At 34.0% G+C, this 19,044-nt stretch overlaps 3 protein-coding genes across 6 annotated transcripts in view; all 3 read left to right on the top strand.

The window, feature by feature from the left end:
* The first annotated feature begins 223 nt into the window (after positions 1-223).
* Positions 224-1,064, top strand: LOC119642811 (acylphosphatase-2-like). The gene is made up of 4 exons (XM_038042092.1): positions 224-354; positions 420-436; positions 540-649; positions 733-1,064. Exons 1-4 carry the CDS (start codon positions 306-308, stop codon positions 845-847), a joined length of 291 nt encoding a protein of 96 aa, XP_037898020.1. The 5' UTR covers positions 224-305; the 3' UTR covers positions 848-1,064.
* Positions 1,065-5,139: 4,075 nt separating this feature from the next.
* Positions 5,140-8,146, top strand: LOC119635002. The gene is made up of 5 exons (XM_038029499.1): positions 5,140-5,400; positions 5,487-5,685; positions 5,752-5,992; positions 6,060-7,661; positions 7,717-8,146. Exons 2-5 carry the CDS (start codon positions 5,568-5,570, stop codon positions 7,829-7,831), a joined length of 2,076 nt encoding a protein of 691 aa, XP_037885427.1. The 5' UTR covers positions 5,140-5,400; positions 5,487-5,567; the 3' UTR covers positions 7,832-8,146.
* A 6,042-nt stretch (positions 8,147-14,188) lies between these two features.
* The window catches only part of LOC119643375 (serine/threonine-protein kinase par-1), a 9,962-nt gene continuing 5,106 nt past the window's right edge, over positions 14,189-19,044 (top strand). For 2 of the 4 annotated variants that reach the window (XM_038042737.1, XM_038042727.1), the window contains exons 1-7: positions 14,189-14,338; positions 16,865-17,025; positions 17,084-17,430; positions 17,512-17,628; positions 17,715-17,778; positions 17,843-17,958; positions 18,056-18,226. In XM_038042737.1, coding sequence (XP_037898665.1) covers positions 16,911-17,025; positions 17,084-17,430; positions 17,512-17,628; positions 17,715-17,778; positions 17,843-17,958; positions 18,056-18,226 — 930 coding nt within the window. In that variant the 5' untranslated portion in view covers positions 14,189-14,338; positions 16,865-16,910. The remainder of the gene's footprint in view (positions 14,339-16,864; positions 17,026-17,083; positions 17,431-17,511; positions 17,629-17,714; positions 17,779-17,842; positions 17,959-18,055; positions 18,227-19,044) is intronic. The other 2 variants (XM_038042743.1, XM_038042733.1) reach the window with 2 other exon arrangements.

Genomic DNA, 19,044 nt, shown 5'->3' with positions numbered 1-19,044 from the left:
GACTGCATTATTTTAGGAATTTTTATTTTCGTTGCAGGAAACGGATTTATCTTTAGCTTAATTCTTGCATTGTACGGAAAGCAATAAAATTAAAACACTTCTCTTATAAAAGATAAACATGTGATTAGGTTATCCCTATTTTTTCGTGGTGAGTATAAAAAATCCCTACATTTTATAGGGAATTACAAGAGCCTAATACAGTTTGACAGATTGTGTCAAATGAGTAAAGAAAAACAAAATTTTAATATTAATCGCTGATTTCCTGTAAATTGCAATAACGGTTTTTAAATATTTTAAGGGAAAACATGCCGAAAATTTTTCATTGCGACTTTGAGGTATTTGGGACAGTTCAAGGTGGTTTATTGGTTCATTTTTCAAAAATTCTTTAATATAATTTGGATTTTTTATCTCTTTTATAGGAGTATCGTTTCGTTTGGTAAATAATATAATATAAACGCATCCTCCCCATCCCCACCTCACCACTCAGCTAACCCAACAGATATATGCTAATATTATCTATTTATAATCTTTGTATATAGTACACACAAAAGCAAGCAAAACAATTGGGCATACGAGGATGGTGCTTGAATACGCCGAAAGATACAGTTATAGGACAAATTGAAGGTCCAGAAGAATCACTTGCAGAAATGTAATCTTATTGGATCCTTGTCATAATTACATACATATACACATATATATAAGAATGTATTTTACTTTGTTTAATCAATGCAGGAAGAAATGGCTCGCGAATACTGGCAGTCCAACCTGTCGCATAGACAAAGCTATTTTCGGCTTGGTTGAGGAATTGGACAGCTATACTTATGAAAATTTCACTATAAGGGAATAAGAGACTTAATAATGAATAGACAAAGTATAGGATGATTAAATTCAGGCAAGAATAGCAATAAGTTATTATCTGTATATGCGAATAGATGTTACTAATGATGTGCGAATTCTACATAGATGATCTTATATCATCAATAGCTGAAACGTAGTTTCACTAAAATATTATACACAAAGACTGCACACATTCTATTCTAAATCTTCTGTATTGTTGTTGTTGTTATATTAATAAAAATTCTTATATGTAACCAATTGGAAATCTAATATGAATTTGCTTTTCCCTAAGCAACGCATTCGAGCAATTTAAAAAAAAAAGCAAAAAAAGGAGTGGAAAATGTGGCATATTCGAAACAAATTTTGCGAAAATTTGTTATTTTTGCTTTGCAATTTTTACAGATGATACGGAGACCCGATTTGGATTGAAAACATGAATGTTGCAAGTAAACCGATAGTTTTTCTTTAAGTAGAAGAAGCTTATCACCTAACTTAATGACTGCTAGCTGGAAAGCGTCGAGTTCCAATTATGTTTCTTGTGTAACTAGTCTTACTGGCAGATGTGATCAAAGCACTTTTGATCCCAGCTTAAATCTCTCTCTCTCTATTTCCTACTTAAGTGATTTAAAAATTCCACTAGATTACTACGAATATACGTATATATACTTATATATATATATATATACACATGTCTCAGTCTATTACTAGTATTAATACATTACGCTAGTATACGCGCATAATATTTTCATTATCGCCTTCAATGTGAATATCGTGTGTTAAAATATATCCGGGACAAATCCCGATCCACTATTCGAAACATTTTTCGTAGACGGTCTTTTTAGAAAAAATGTAGTAAAAACTTGTTTTGTATGCATGTATACAGCGATTGAGTTTAATTACATTATTAGAGTTTGGTTTGGACTCTGCGCGACTGCTCGACTCTGGATTTACGTCGTGCCGAAAGTACGATGTCTTTTGAGTCTGGTCACAATATTAATACATCAATTTTGTCGATATTTTTTATCATCTGTCACTATTGAGAATTGATTAGACGACGATCACCGATCACTTGGCTGCAGGTGAGGCTATTTCACATAGGTGATAGTTAGCTTTCGCTGAATACAGTAACGAAAGCTACATTATTTATACATGTTTACACGTCAGGCTTTTTCGGTGTTTTATATTCGCAATCACGTACTCGCTCTCTCTCTCTCTCTCTCTCTCTCTCTCTCTCTCTCTCTCTCTCTTGCTTTATTTTTATTATTATTATTATTTTAATTTTAGACTAATGAAATGAATTCTTAGACTAAAAAAAGACATTGAGCACTAGCAACACAGGCTATCGGCTCTGCTTTATTTTTATTTAACACATTTGCTTAATTTATTAAAGCGAATCGATATGATAAGTTTCGGGAATAATACGGACTGAGGACTGAACATGTTGTCACAGAGAAATCATTCTTTTTTTTTTTAAAAAAAGTTATAAACATGGATTTTGGAATATCTTTTTTTTACTTTTTTTTTGTCTCATTCATTCCATATTCATGTAACACGGCGATTGTCAGAAAGAAGAGAGGAAAGAGAAAGAAATGGAAAGGTAGTAGCCGCACCGTATTGGGTGTGTGTGTCCAATCGGAGTAAGCGTTACACCTTTAGCGACTGAGCACTCACAAAAACAACTCCGATTTGAATGCTGGCTTAGTAGTCGCGGTTCTTACCTACTCAACTACTCGACAAACAGTGAAGGGTTCGACAGGGATTTCAAGCATTCAATGAAAAGAAGAACAAGTTTCTGGTAAAGTTTTACAGCAAGCACTTGATGTGAATGTGCGTCAAGCTAACGATTGAACTTAAATGTGGCACAAGCATGAGTAACTCTGTCATTTCTGCCAATAATGTGCGATTTTTCCGGTAAAGTTTTATTAGGTCGATGCATAAATAGTTTCCTTTGTTTTTTAAGACACCAACTTTTTCAATTCCTCCAAGCGGCACCAAGCACATGCTTGTAATGTATTCAACTTTCATACTATACCTATTATTGATTGGCCTGGATTTTGCTTTAATATTGCCTTTAATGCCGAAAGTAATCCTTTCCTAAATTTATCTCTCCGAAACGATGTTTGATAAACCACTGTCCAACTCTTTGATCATATAGTAGAGTTTTTCAACTGTCGTCTTAGTAATATTGCCTCGTTTGAATTCCAAAAGCACTTCATGACGGATACGCACTTTTCCATCATGAACGAAAGTTTAGTAGAACCTGCACCATACAAAACAAGTATCAAAACACTAATTGAATCCTTAACTTCTTCGCAATAGATGAGAACGTAGATTCTACATACTCGTATCCGCAATTATTTTTTGCTCGACCTAATAATATGCGCCATAAGAAATAAATTCAATTTTTCAACGATTAATAGAAGTTTAATGGAATAAATGACCCTTATGATGATTGTTGCGTGACGTGCTATACATAAAAGTATATAATCCTTGACCCCCTTGACCGCCTTGAAAGCAAATATAAGCAATGCTTTGTGATAAAATGTTACATTTATCCTCGATTTTATTTTCGAATCCCATAAGCTTTTACTTCTGCATGCATTCATTGCATGAAATTGTATGCCTCAGGTCAAGCATGTTCCAAATTATTACACGATTCCCAATTATTGGGAGGAAATTTCAGTCGATAGAGTTTTTAAAGTATTTTCTTCCGTTGCGATCCATCATCTGACTAAATATTTTACGTTCAGGCCGTCTCTTAACGTGAAGCCCTTTCAACGATTTATTAAAGAAATCCGAATAATTTCGTGAAACGAAATAAGTAAGCAAAGTTTATGGAATAGATACGGGGCATTTTTCGAAACTCAATAACACCAATTCAACCAGTTGAAAGGTGAAGCACATGCTCTACACACATGCTCTGTATGTACAAGGGGATGACGAGAAAGTGAATTATTAGGTGTTTGCAAAAATTTTGATCAGCGACTTTTACAGATAAAAATGATCAAGAAATGGGAAATAGCAGTGTGGACAACGGTTGTATTCGATGGTTTCGACCTTCCACTAGATAAAATAACAAGTTTCTATTTAACATTAATGATTTTATCAGCGTATGCCGACCGTAATCACGAAACGCTCAAAATTTTTCATTTTCCAAATTGATTACTTTTGTTGTTTATTTGAAGAAATCTGCTGCCGAAGCCCACCAAACATGTTCAGAGGCTCCATCATATCGCAATTGTTGGTTTTGGATTCAGCGATTTAAAAGTGACGACACGAATAGGTTAAAAGTACTATTTTTTGACCACTTCTTGGAAGAGTTGCCCAGAATACACTATCGCAGTTCGGATGGAAAGTTCTACCGCGCCCTGTCTACTCACCGGAAATATGGCTTCCTGATTACTACTTACTCGGATCGGTGCAGCATGACTTGGCTGGAACACGGATTCGCAAAGTTGGAAAACTGCGAAAATGGGTATGTGCGTGGATGGCTGCCAAACCAACAGAAGCTCTTTCGACATATTATCGCCATGTTGCCAAAAAGTATTGTAGAATATTGTAGAAAATTATAAAAACTATTTTGATTAATATATATTGTAGCAATTTTCCTCTATATATGCATTTTTTAAGTGAAAAAGTGATCAAAATTTTTGCAAACACCTAATACTATATAGGATGGAAAGAATAATGAAGGGAAGGGAAAATAAATTTGAAAGCGAAGATTACGAAGAAAATAGAACCATAGAGCCGATAGCCTGTGTTGCTAATGCTCAATGTCTTTTTTTTTTAGTCTAAGAATTTATTTCATTAGTCTAAAATTATAAGAATAATAATAAGAATAGAACCAATCGTTAAGAAACGTAGTTATCAATAGTCAGGTGGCATCTCGATAATTTGCTTGATATTCTTTTTAGACGATAAATTTGTTTTCGACTTTCCCTAACTATTTTATTTATTTGATTTATTTTGCTTTGGAAAATTCATCATCATCATTCAAAAGTTTTATCCGCTTTGTCAAAATGTTAATAAATGTTAACAAACGTATGAATGCATATTACGGTGTACGAGCGTGCAAGCAATTCTTTGCCTTTTAACTAATGAAACTCAACTGCCAGCATTTATATAACTTTGTATGAATCCTTTTTGTTCTTATTAAAAGATTGTAATAAGATTGATAGCGTCGCCCATAGCAATTCCGTAATGCTGTCAAATTATCCATCCGGCGATAATACAATGCTTTATCGAAATGCATATCGAAATACTCAGCCATTTATCGCCGCGACATTAATCGGTAAATTGTCAATACTAGTGATTAATGTCATAAAATTGAGACTATATTTTATACGATTTCAGTGAAAAAATTTAATAATTTTGAAAAAAACGCTTAGCGATAGTACACGATTATATACTAAAACTTAAAAATAAGTTCAATTAACGCAAGCTTAGAGTAGTGTCGCATTTGCCAGATATTATCCGTCGTCAATAAAGTAAATGAAAAGGGTTAAGGAAGAAGAATGAAATATTCTGTCACTAGGCAGCAGTAGCAGCAAATCGGTTAAAAAAGTATGATATCTGGAACTCTGGATTCGCTCCTTACAGCCCCTGCATTGCCATGTTAAGCTTTGATTTTGTTTTTTTCATTTTTATAGATATAAGAGTAACCCTAAATTGAGCGAATAAAAAAAGAAAGAAAGAAATATATACACTACCGTTCGATAGAAGAGTGTGAAATGGATCAATTCTCACATGATCTTACTGTAGCTTTAGAGGAAACCTCTTTGCTGGATCGAGCTCGCGTTAGCCGTTGGGGTCAGCAACGTCGTCGTACCCGTTCCACGGGAAATTTACGTAAGTCTAACCTCCTCTGGGCAATATTTGAGATATAAGAAACCGTTTTCTTTACATTTTATACAGCTTGCGCTCCCCAACCCACTGAAGATTCGAGCAGTCCAACGGATATAGCTCATAGTGCGGGTTTACGTCCCACAACAAATAATAATGATGGTTTGGATACACAAAATATTCATTTGCCTAGCGATTCGGACGATAAAGACGATTCGGTGGCCCCACGTTTGCCTTGCAAAACTTTAAGCACCTCTCTGCGCTTAGGCACTTTGGAGTCAGATTCCTTAAATGAAAATTTTAGTCCAGCACGGTTAGCATTGTATAGTGAATAAATAATATATTCAGTGCCAAAATTTAATATATTTTATGATTTTTAGTTTCTTTAAACCGAGCGCGCGCAGGAAACGTAAATTGAAACGTATCACCATTGATTATGAAATGACAAATGTTGTTCCAGCGGAAAGTTTCGACAACGATTCACTTAACGCAAAGACCACGACAACGACAGTGGGATTAGAGACCGGTATTTCTCTAATAGCTCCTTCTTTACCGCCTCCCATGTCTAGTAGTTCGGGTACAGTACGTAAACGAGTTTTAAAACCTGATCCCAATAGTCGATCGCAGTTTTTTTTTTGTGGCAAACGTAAACGCTCGAATCGCGATCGTTATCAAGAACATGATCACTCATCAAGTATGCCACGTCACACAACTAATCTTGAAGAATATCGGATGCGACCACGTAGTTTTTCATCAACATCAAAACCGCACAGCGATCGTTTGTTGCCGCTCAACAAAGGATTATTATCGAAAATCGAACGTATATCACAACAACAAAAATCGCTATGCACTATAGGAACGGTACCCACATTATTAATTAAAGCTGGAACCACAACATCGGCGACGTCTTTAGTGCCCAAAAAAGATAATGAAACGCAGCTAACGTTAATGACTTTAGCTGAGGTCGCAACGCAGTCAACACCGAGCAAGTCAGAGGATGCTGAATTGTTGATGGAGGCAGCGCTTTTACAAACAGAACAACTGCAGCTGCAACAGCAACAAAAGCAATTAACGGACGGCAATTTTAGAGCACAACGTAAAAAACGCTTAAGTGATGATCAGCAACAACAAAGCGGTAGTCAATCTGTACGGCATCATCATCATCATCATCATCATCATCGTCGACGTTTACTGCAATTTGCAGTCGATCAACATTCCATGGATTGTGAGGAATTAAATGATTTCAGTTCAAGTTCTTTAAGCTCATCGGAATCAGATGAAGGGCATACGGCAAACGACACTGATCGCGAGGGTGATGACGAGTTAACCGATTGGCCAGGTAACGAAAGTGTTTGCGGTGGTGACAGTAAATACGATTGTAAGCGCAAATTGACTAAACGTAGTACTTTACCGCAAATAAAATCTGATCCCGAAAGCCTCAATGCCTTATTAATGACCGAAGACGACACGCTCATGTCACCCGGTATAGCCATAAGTAATGCCTGTGTTAGCGCTAATTGCATGAGTGCATTGGAATGGCCTCCTGTTGATAGCACGACCCCTGTAGATTTACCCTATCAACCTTCGGAACCCATAACGATTACAGCGAAAAGTGGCTTCTCCACCCTGTTTCGCCCAAGCGGAGATATAGCGCCAAATGACATGACCATTCCTTTAAAACAAATCGAAAGCGAAATGTCTGGAGAAACTTCAAATCCATTTTTGGCTTCACCACCTTGCCAACCAAATGAGGTGCGAGAAATACGCGCTGGATGTCGACGCATTAAAGGTGAACGACCTGGATTTAGCATTAAAACGAGCGTTAACGAACGTTTGGCTCGTTTCCTGCAAGATCCGCGACAATTGCAAATTCGATTACCAGACGTAGAAATTTACGAGCACGATAGCCTAATTAACTTGGCCACATTATATTCGCTGCAAATGTCTTTGGACAATGGTTGCGCGGTACTGAATAAAACTAGGTAGGCTGGGAATGTAAGAACATATTTTGAAAATTAATTTTTCTCTAATATTTAGCAATACCACACAATCAGTTAACATAGATCAACAGAGCTTGCAAGGTCGTTTATTATTGAGCGATTTTAAAAGGCGTTGCTATGACAGCAAAAGCGGGGAAATGTTACGTAAATAATATAAGAAGTCATATTAAGAAATTATTTTGTATGTAGAATGGTAATTTATACCTAAATGACATATATATTGTAACTTTTTAGTTTTAGTCCCTTCAAACAATCTCTTCAAAAGAGGATCTATCTATTCCTTGATTATTTTGTTTTTTATGTGTTCTTTTTTTTTTTATTTTTGTTCGTTTATTGGTTATTATTAGCTTTTAAGCTTTTAATTTGCATATGAGAAAGCAATGTATGTTATGTACGTATACTTTAATGTCTAAGCAATTTTGTTTTATATTTTATTTTCTCCTTTTCTAAACAAAATGCAATAATTTGCCTGATATTATGAGAAATAATACAATGCAATCTATAACTTAACACTAGAAATGCGGTTTCTACTGCAAACGTTTTGTTTCCTTTGCACATTTAGTTTCATATCTAAAAGTTTTCAATTGATTTTTTTTTTTTTTTTTTTTGGGTGGAGATAAGTATAAGTATATTCTAACCACAAGGACATTACTGTTATCGAGTGTAAACGTGAAGAATTTATCCCCACACGTTTTACACGCTCAGAAATTTACCTATTCATCTTTGGATTTAAATTTTGTGTGTGTGTGTGTGTGTGTGAGTGTGAGTGAGTGATCAATCACCTCAATATTTGCAAGTATTAATTTTAAGATTTTTTTTTTCTTACAGGTAGCCGGACAATAGATAGATTTTTTATGCACATACATATTACATATTAGTTTGGCGAAAAAGAAATCCATTATTTTTATATGAACTTCAGGACTTTATTTAACATGCCTCGGATTGTCCGATTTGGGTCAAATATGCACCGTTTTGTTGTACGATTTGTTACCATTTTAAAGGTAACTTCAAAATGCCTCTCTCATAGAAGTCCTAGTCTCTATTTGCAAAAAACTCTAGAAATCGATTTTCACAATCCTCCCTAGATTCCAATTTTTTATCATTAAAGAAATTTTGCAATGCAAGAAAAAGATGATAATCGCTTGGTGCCAATTCCGGACTGTATGGCGGATGCATTAAAACTTCCCAACCAAGCTCCCGAAGTTTCTGGCGAGTCACTGTAGATGTGTGTGGCCTAGCGTTGTCCTGGTGGAACACGACACCTCTCCTGTTGGCCAATTCTGGCCGTTTCTGGTCAATCGCTATCTTCAAACGGTCCAGTTGTGGACAGTAGAGATCAGAACTTTGCGTTTGGCCATATGGAAGCAACTCATAATAAATAATCCCCTTCCAGTCCCGCCAAATGCATAGCAAAACCTTCCTGGCCGTTTGAGGTGTTTCACCGCTCTTTGACCACGATCGTTTTCGCACAGGGTTATCGTATGTGATCCATTTCTCATCTCCAGTCACCATCCGTTTAAGAAATGGGTCTATCTCATTCCGTTTGGCCAAAGCTTCGCAGATGGAAATTCGATCCATCATGTTTTTTTCTGTTAATTGGTGTGGCACCCAAACATCGAGCTTCTTTTTGAATCCAGCTTTGTGTAAATGGTTTAAAACTGTTTTATGGTCGATTTTTAGCTCCTGGGCGATGTTACGACTGCTAACATGCCGGTCAACTTCGATCATTTCGCCGATTTTATCGACATTTTCGACGACCGGCCTACCTGTGCGAGGTGCATCTTTAACATCAAAAATTCCTGAACAGAATCTACGAAACCAAAATTGCACATAATTGGCTGTTACAGTATCGGAACCATAAACACCATTCACAATTTTAGCCGCCTGGCTTGCATTTTCGCCTTTGTCAAAGAAAAACTGTAAAATGTACCGAACTTTCTCTTTGTTCACTTCCATTTTTAACACGCAGTAACTCACAACTGAATGCACCAAACAAAAAACAGCAAACGAATTTTTTTTACTGCGAAATGTCACCTTTCCAACGAGCATAAATATGAAATTGTTTGATCGATACTTTACGAGAAATCTATCAGTGCAGCCATCTACCGAAAAAATAATGGATTTCTTTTTCCCCAAACTAATATATACATTTTTTATTAAAACTTAAACCGAAAAAATGCAGATAATTCCTCTACATTACGTATATGATAAGCATAAATATACGTTTCTTTAGGAAGATCATACTTTATTTATTGTTCCCCTTTTTTTAGATGTAGTTCTCGTCTTATAAGTTCTCATGTACTTGAGTACGATTTTAAATGCGTATGGTTGGCTCATACTCGCCATACACGCAACCACTGTGGCCATCTTGACGATAAACATATATATATAAACGAATTCTTTCCAAGTCTTAGCGAATCGTATATATCGATCGATGATTTGATCCGATAGGCGTTCATTATAATCATTAATGCATAATTTTTGTCTATTTTCAAAATACATATCACGCATCTCAGCTTCTACGACGTAGCTAATTATAACTGCTGAGTCTGCAAACACGGTCACTGCACTTAATTCACGTATGTGTTCCAACCAATTCTATTGCTTCTCATATCGGCTTCTTCAACAATGCTACAATAATGCTACAAGGCTACAATATGTTGAAAAAGATTTGGAAATATTTTCACTTGTTCTTTCATCTTTCAATACATGAAATATTGAACACTTCATCATCAATTTCACATTCAATATAAGATCATTCTGGTCGTAGGATATAACTTTGCCATAAAATCATTAATTAATATATGCATATGATATGATTATAAAATCGAAGACCATTTTACAGCGAATAAGTTTTAATTTTTGTCATAGTAATCATAATTTTTTTGCCTTACCTGCACAAATGCATATTTTCAAAAGCATGGCCAGGTCGGGTTGCAATCTCTTTCTCTCTTCTGGGCAATTGCTAGATCGATGGCATGAAATGCCGGAAAAAAATAAAAACGTAATTTCAGCACATTTTTGATGTTCACAATGAAATCGTCCTATACGCTACGGATATAGGCTATCTTATGTCTTTTCATATCAACTTAAGTTAAAATATTGAAAATTTTCTCAAATCGAAGACAGGCCTAATGTGAAACTGCACTCGCTCATTAAATTAAATACTTGCACATATGCATGTTTAGCTTGCTGTGCAGTATTTAACCACGCACAACCATGCCATGTATGGACGCAGTTTGAGTTTGAATAACGAAACTTTCATAATTAATCAAAACTCTTAAGCTCTTAAGCTTGAGCATAAGAGCTTAAATTGCTACTTGTTCGATTGCTAGTTTGTTTAATTCGCGCGAAAAATACTCTAACCGTGATCTTTATTATTACGTACATCCGATTATAACGGTACAGTTAATGCATTGATAGTCCGCTTGCATTGCGATTATCGGAACACATTTTTTCCAAGAAACAGTTTCTTCTTTCAATTTACCTACTTTGCTATCACATTTACGCAAATTTTCGCAGCTAATTGAACAAGACGGAACATTTTTCCTTTAAACAAATATTACATATATATATGATTTTAATCGAAAAAAGGTTCAATTACAAATTAAAATTCAATTAACTCCTTTCTTCTTCTTTTTCATCTGTTATTCAGCAAATAAATAATCGAAAATTCGCTGGGATGTGTAAAAAAGACCCGCTGTGAACATAAAGTTCGTTGCTTGGGCCTTAGCAAAGTAACGGTCAGATTTGATATACAATATTATTAGTTATTTATTTAGGTTAATTATTTTATCGATGTTGCCAAGAAAGAACTGAATCCTTTTTGTCGATTGTCCTCAAATCTGCAGGAATCGCAGCACGATCCGCATAGGAAGGAAATTAATTGAGAGATATAAAGTCGTAAATGAAAGGTACGGCCGGATGATTCTTAAAAGATCGAATTTTATTAGATGAAAAATTGGTGAGTAATCGAAATCTTCCTTGTTGAAGCATAACATTTGCCATCTGTTCCAAGACACCAAGAGCCAAACGAAATTTCGACGATAATTTCAGAAGTTCATTCTTTGAAATGTCAAATAAGAGTGAACAGGCGTATTCTAATTTTGGTCTGATTAAGCCAAGATACAGTTTATTCATGCAAGAAGAGTCAAAGCCCCAAGAAATGCCGCAAATGTATTTCAATACATTAATGAGTTGAAAGCATTATTTGGCAGTTTGGTCAATGTGAGCTGCTGAGGAGAGTTCTGAGTGTAGGACAAGGCCTAAAAAGTCGAAAGTTTTAACAAACGGAATAAAAGACCCATAGATGTGCAAAAGTAACCACGGGGTCTCTCCTTGTCTGAGTTGAGGTGATTTAAGAATTGCACAATCTGGATTGCGCTTACACAAATCTGGATTAGTTGTTGGAACTAAAAATGACAAGATCATCAGCATAACCCAGGATTGAGATATTTTCAGGAAGGCAACTGAAAATTTTGTTAATATATAAATTAAAGCAAAGAGGCCTGTATACAAATCACTGAGGAACACCTGTAAAAGAAAGATATCCTTTATACAACAACATCCTCATTGTTAATTAAAGAAAGAGATTGTATAATAAATTAAAGAATTTGATAGGGAGATTCAGATTTAGGTTTTAAGATGCTGATATTGACAGAATCAAATGCTGAGGTTATGTCCAGAGAGCAGGCAACGACAATGTGATTCTTAGCAAACGCAGGATTTATTGCAGACCACAAAGTGACAATGTTGCCTTGAGCAGATCTGTAACGTTTAGAACTAAATTAAAGATTGCTGACGATATGTTTGGACTCCGGATACCATTTTAGCCTTGAGTACAACACTTTCTCGAAAATTTTTCTAACGATGGAAACTATGGCAATACTTCTGTAGGAACTAAGATTAACTGTCGATTTATTTTTTTCCTTTAATTGCATCAGTTATGTTGTACAAGCAGTTACTTGTTTTTTTTTCTCTTTTGAAATGATTTCGTATTGAATTTTAAATTTCAATTATCGATGTGTTAATAAGGTGTCGGTTTTGCACACATTCACTTTCACTTTCACTTTTTTTTATCAAAGTTCAGCGTAACATTTAAAATAATCGTCTAGCAACAAATAAGGATACTTTCTGCTCATACGAGAAAAAAATTGTTTTGTCAAAACAAAATTTTGACTTACCGCGTAGTCTTCTTCTTCTTCTTCTGTTATCCAGCAAATTCGTCGATTAATTCAATGATTTTTTTTGTAATGTTGTTTTTATTATTCAAGAAAATGAAATTGAAATATTTCTCAACAAGAATCAATTAGATGTATATCCAACTTTCGCGAAAGAAACTGGAAAAGTTAGTTTAGTTTCGATAGTAACTTTCCGATCGTAATCGTTTGACGGTTGGCACTTTCTAGGAATAATCTGACTTTCAATCACTAACATTGCGTACATGAATTATTTATACAATATGCCTGAAACGTCCTGTCTTTAAATTATTTATTGCAAATGCGAATTTTGCTTACGCTTATGCTGATGTGTTAGCATCAACAAGTCGATATTCACCTAAAGTAAGTACTACCCTGCATGTGTGAAGAATCGTTTTATTACCTCTGGCAATGCTTTATTAACTTTACTAACAATCCTACTACTGAACTATGCAGAGTTGTATCAGATGCTTTTACAATTCCAAACTCTCTATAAGTTCGATTTTTTTGAATTAAATTTTTTTTTTAAATATTTCAGTAGCGTTTTACTATAAATCCAAAAGAACAAACGAACGTGTAAGCGTAAGCAGTTCTTAAACACGTGCATAAACAAAATCAAACGATAAACAACAAAAAGCATAAACAAAAATTCCAATGTAAACAAAAAAATAAACGAATTTAAACGATAAAATGTAATCCTCTAAGGAACATAATCGTTGAATTATCGCTACAGTGACAAGCAGCATTTGTAAAATCAAATGCAACAAAAAAAAAAAAAAGAATAAATACAAAGAATTTTAAGTTTACTCCGCAATAGAATGTAAAAAACGGGTTAAACTATTTTATAAATCATTCGTATATATAGTAAACGAAGAAAAGGCAAATGGAACGAAAGAGGCATCTAATGTAACAAAACATGAGAGAAGAAATGGTTAATGTATGAATATACATTTTATAATAATTTTATATAAGAGGGGAGCGAATCCATTTATTTCATATACTGTTTTATTGTTGTAATATTGCAGTTATATATACATCGTACATATCGCTATAGTGTCGACATTGACGACCTCGTTCGAGGCCAATTTCCACTGTTCTCGTTAGCGGTGAAAACTCATTTTAAACATATTCGAAATCGGAAAATAGAGCGACAATAATATAAAGAGAAAGAAAAAAAGATAGAAAGAAAGAGAGAGCGAGCGAGAGAGAGAGAGAAAAAGGAAGAAAGAGAGAGAGAGAGAGAGCAAGTAGAAGTGTGATACATTTATACGAAACAAGGAAATGAAAAATTCACGAGTTCTCTTATGATATTTAACCGTAAAAGAAAGACGATGACTTCAATGTGTACATAAATGAAACTATAAGCTTATTGAAATTAATTTATATTGCATTTGTTGCATGTAAAACATAGCAAAAATTCGAAATGTTACATAAAAAGAAAGAAGTGCTACAAAATATATGGTATGCGGTGAAAAAGTGATTTTATTTAAGTAAAAAAAAAAGAAAAAAGTATAAGCATTTACTGACAAAAAAAAAGAAGACCTAATTGAGACAATTCTTGTTAAGTGTAACATTAAGACTAAGAAAAGTAATTTAGAAAATCTTTTAAGCAAATTTCGTTTGAATAAGATTTTTTGCTTTTTTTTTGTTGAAAAAACATATTTTTGTGAGGTTTATTGATTTTTCGCATTTCACGATTACACTATCTGTGGCTCTCTTCTTTAGTTGTTGATAATTTTCTTCATTTGCATAACAACAACAACAACAACAAGAAAAAAAATTAACACTTCCTTGTTAGTTTGGTGTAAGGACATTAACGAGTAGAATGGACAACGTAACCAAAAAAAAGGTCAAAATATTGCAAATTTGTCGATTTTTTTGATCTTTGAAAAATTTGTAACAAAGCAAGGAATTAAAATTTATTTACCTCATTTCACTTTATTAAATCTTGAATTCTTGAATTGTATTAAAATATCAAAAAAAAAAATATATATATATATATATATATATGTACATATAGATATATATATGCACATATAGAACTTTTATGAATGTCTGAAAACTTATTATAAACTTGTTGTTGTATTCAAATTAATTTGAATGATTGCCAGATAAGTTCAGGGGCAATTTTTTTTGTTTCCTTAAAGGATCTAAACCTATTTTACACATTTTGAAGACATTCAAATATACATATGTTGTAAATAATAAGAAGTCAAAAATTATATATCAGTGTTTAAATCCTGGCGTTTTCAATAGCACATACGTATACGCTGTTCTTTTTATTTATTTATATTTTTCAAGTTTTGAATGAACAAAAGCATAAAATTTAATTCACATATTTGTGCGATGACATGACCGATGCTAGCTTGATGGTTGACATATTTTCTTTTTAGAGCCTAACAAAGCTAACAAGTTAAAATCATGCATCATGTTATACACATATACCCATATATATAAATTATGCATATCCTCGATTAACGGAAAGAGCCGAAGCGATCACTAGATGATGATGGGAATTGATATCTTAATAGCGACCTTTTAGAATTTGAATTCGTAGATCCGATTTTTTTTTTTTTTCAAGTTCTTTTATTACACTCCGCATTATCCGCGATAAGAACATATCGAGCATGTTTATACTTCTGCTTGAATGATGATTGTGTTCAATCTAGAGAGCGAAATTTTCGTGACACTCCGATAAAATTTGGTACACCGATCGAGGTATTATCATAAAGCCAAGGACAATTTCTACGATAATGTTTCATACAATGATTTGGAAAAAGACCGTTATGCGAGAAATAATTACTATTTTTCAAGATTTCATTATACACCGCGCAGGGTTGTAATATTTTGGCGTATTAAAGTGTTATCAAAACTTTGGATCGAATAGTTTATACGGTGAGAAGATTTAATTTTTAATATTTTGTGGTCGAGTATGTGCAATTAGAAATAAAATTGAAGTATATATCAAATCTAGACCATATAGATCTATTCTTGAACCACACTCTACATAAAGTATTTTATCATGAAAATAATATATTAAGTGATGTGCGGTATTTAATAACCGTCTCTGCCCGACAATAATGCTCTTTTATATTGCTTTACTACGTCACTGCGTATACATATATGTGAATGTACGTTACGATGAGAGAAGCAATAGTTTACACAAAAGACATACAATACATTCGTCCGTAAGGCAAATCCTGATGTATATTATGTAACGGTTATATGGCGGGATACTTACAATGACTTATCATTTCATTTTTACACTATTCTCACAAATATCAAATAAAGCATATTTTCTCTGGCTTTGAATTTTTATTATAATATTGTTATTTAGTACTTATTAGCGTGCTTCGACATCTAGTGCATAGTTGGGAAAAAAAAAAAGGAAATGAATCTGGGTATTGGCTACTATTTATTGTTGTTGTTATTTTCTCGATTAACCTAAAAAGTCGTTGGATGACATATCTTGTAGAAACTTCTTTACATATCTTCATAAGATAAGAGAGTACCCTGCATCGAGTGAAATGAATTTTGATATTCCATCTCTCGTTTCGGGGCTATTGAAAGTCCTCCCCCCGACATTTGTGATTGCGCATCGTGCAGCTGAATAATTACTCTATTATCACTTCTTTTCGCATTTTATGAACATTTGATCTTTACCTCTGAAATCCTATCTAATCTATATCTAACCTTCTCCCTATCTCTCTCTCTCTCTCTCTCTCTATCTCTCTCTAAGCTCATTCAAATTGCGTTTTAAATGAAGATCGGCTTGATTGTAAACGAACGAAAAGTATTTAAGGAAATTCTTAGTATATAAATTCAATATATATATAAATTAAATATTAAATCGTTTTTGATATTTTTTATAAAATTATTAACGATATAAATAGATATGTAAATGAATTTTCAAGATCTGCCGATCAGTTTCATAAGAATTCTTAAATAATTTATATAATTTTTTTTTTTTTTCTTTTTTAATGGCAGTTAATTAAAATGTAAGGCGATGTAACACAAAATTATTACAGTAAATATGGAAGAGAGTGATAAAGAGGATAAGCAGATGAAAAAGAATGGATTATCAGAAGCGAGAGCAACGGGTAGCAAATATCAAGAGAATGGCCCGACGGATAAAGACAACAAAAATGGTTAGAATCATGCATTTTTTTTTTTTTTTTATTTTCTTATATATAATAATAAATTTAGATAAAGATTCGCTTGATTTTCTTCATTTGTCTTCTTGTCGTGCAGTTGATGGCAACAAGGAAAAGTTCTCGTCATTTTGCGGTACTACAGCAATCAATGCATCGGCCGGTAGTTCGTCTTCGGCCAAATGCGGCAAAGTCTCTGGAGATATATCAGATAAAAGCGAAAGTGATGCTATTAAGCAGAGTGTTAGCGCTATCAGCCATGCGACAATGGGCACACCTTCTAAAGAATTGCTCAAAACTAAGGAACCTATACGAGTGGGATTTTACGATATTGAAAGAACGATTGGTAAAGGAAATTTTGCGGTGGTCAAATTGGCTCGTCATCGTATCACCAAAAATGAGGTGAATTTGCCAAATGTCACTCTTCAATATTGATACATGTTACGCTTAAATAAATCACTTTTAATAATTGATTTTTTATAGGTGGCTATAAAAATCATCGATAAATCTCAGCTGGATGCAACTAACCTGCAGAAGGTTTATCGTGAAGTCGAAATCATGAAACGTCTTAATCATCCCCATATTATTAAATTATATCAGGTGGGTAATTCGCGTTTTTTCGCGAAATTTACGGAGCGTTTTAAAATACTCTCATTTTATGTCAAATCTCTTTCAAAATCTCTTAGGTAATGGAAACAAAGAATATGATTTATATAGTTTCAGAGTACGCTAGTCAAGGCGAAATTTTCGGTAAGCTTGAGGATTACTTTTTTCTTTGGTCGATTACTTGAGTAAGGCGGGTTTATTTGTGTAGATTACATCGCGAAGTATGGACGTATGTCTGAGACTGCTGCGCGATTTAAATTTTGGCAAATTCTCTCAGCTGTGGATTATTGCCATAAAAAGGGAATTGTCCACAGAGATCTTAAGGTAAATATTTTATAATTGTTAGAAAATGAAAATATCATTTTACTAATATTTATTTATTTATTTATTTATTTTATTAATTAATAATTTGGAATTGCAGGCTGAAAATCTTTTATTGGACAATAATATGAATATAAAAATTGCCGATTTCGGTTTTTCTAATCATTTTAAAAAGGGTGAGCTTTTAGCAACTTGGTGTGGCTCACCACCATATGCGGCCCCGGAAGTATTTGAAGGAAAACAATATACCGGACCCGAAATTGATATATGGGTAATTATTATGCCATTAGAATTACAAACTTTGGCTTATTTTCATTAACACTCAACTAAGATTGTCACTGTCTTAAATCAAAAAGTCTCCCAAAAGGCAGTCATCAAGGCAATCATCAAGTTTAACCTAAAGTATGATTTTTCATTCAATTTTCGTTACAAAATCATGCTCGAAACTAATCGGATAAAGAATTTGCTTATAAATACTAAAATTGTGGGTATATATTATAGAAGGCGAAGTAGGTAAAATTTGTTTTTAGGTTTTACTCTTAATTATATCTATAATACGCTGTCAAATTGTATAAAAGCCTGAGTTGAAATATGTACGATATACGATTTATTTTACGATAAACAGATAGCCGATCGATTAGGTCTTAGGCTCTATGGCGAGTGGATTGACAAAACTTTTCCTTTTTATACCCACCACTGTGTGAGAATGCGAACGGAAAAACTACGGATAAGTTTACGGATGAAGTAGGTCGGAAGAATTTGCGATCGATCCGATCGCTTTTTTAGATCCGTGCAATATTGGTCATCCTATATTGATCAGACAGATGGAGATAGGTAGGTAAGCATGGTAAAGAATTTAAACATAAATCTTCAAAAGCATTATCTATTGCCTAAATGCTGTCGGCCGGGAGACTGAACTAGTTCTAAGGGAATCGTTTTAAACGATGCAATTAGTCGCGAATGTCAAACTCGAGACTTACGCTTGTTTCTAATAATGTGGCGTGACACGAAATCTTTGAAAGTACACACACACGCGCGCGCACACACACACACACACACACACACACACACACACACACACACACACAC

The sequence above is a fragment of the Glossina fuscipes genome, unplaced genomic scaffold (assembly GCF_014805625.2).
Source record: "Glossina fuscipes isolate IAEA_lab_2018 unplaced genomic scaffold, Yale_Gfus_2 0, whole genome shotgun sequence".
Lineage (NCBI taxonomy): Eukaryota > Metazoa > Arthropoda > Insecta > Diptera > Glossinidae > Glossina > Glossina fuscipes.
Note: the sequence above shows the minus strand (reverse complement) of the source record. Positions and strands in the feature narration are given on the sequence as shown.

Excerpts from the sequence above, each read along its gene's own strand:
- LOC119642811 (XM_038042092.1), top strand. The coding sequence starts at position 306 with ATGCCGAAAATTTTTCATTGCGACTTTGAGGTATTTGGGACAGTTCAA. Across the intron at positions 650-732 it reads GAAGAATCACTTGCAGAAAT|GAAGAAATGGCTCGCGAATA; the intron begins GTAATCTTATTG and ends TAATCAATGCAG.
- LOC119635002 (XM_038029499.1), top strand. The coding sequence starts at position 5,568 with ATGGATCAATTCTCACATGATCTTACTGTAGCTTTAGAGGAAACCTCT. Across the intron at positions 5,993-6,059 it reads GAAAATTTTAGTCCAGCACG|TTTCTTTAAACCGAGCGCGC; the intron begins GTTAGCATTGTA and ends TATGATTTTTAG. Across the intron at positions 7,662-7,716 it reads GCGGTACTGAATAAAACTAG|CAATACCACACAATCAGTTA; the intron begins GTAGGCTGGGAA and ends TCTAATATTTAG.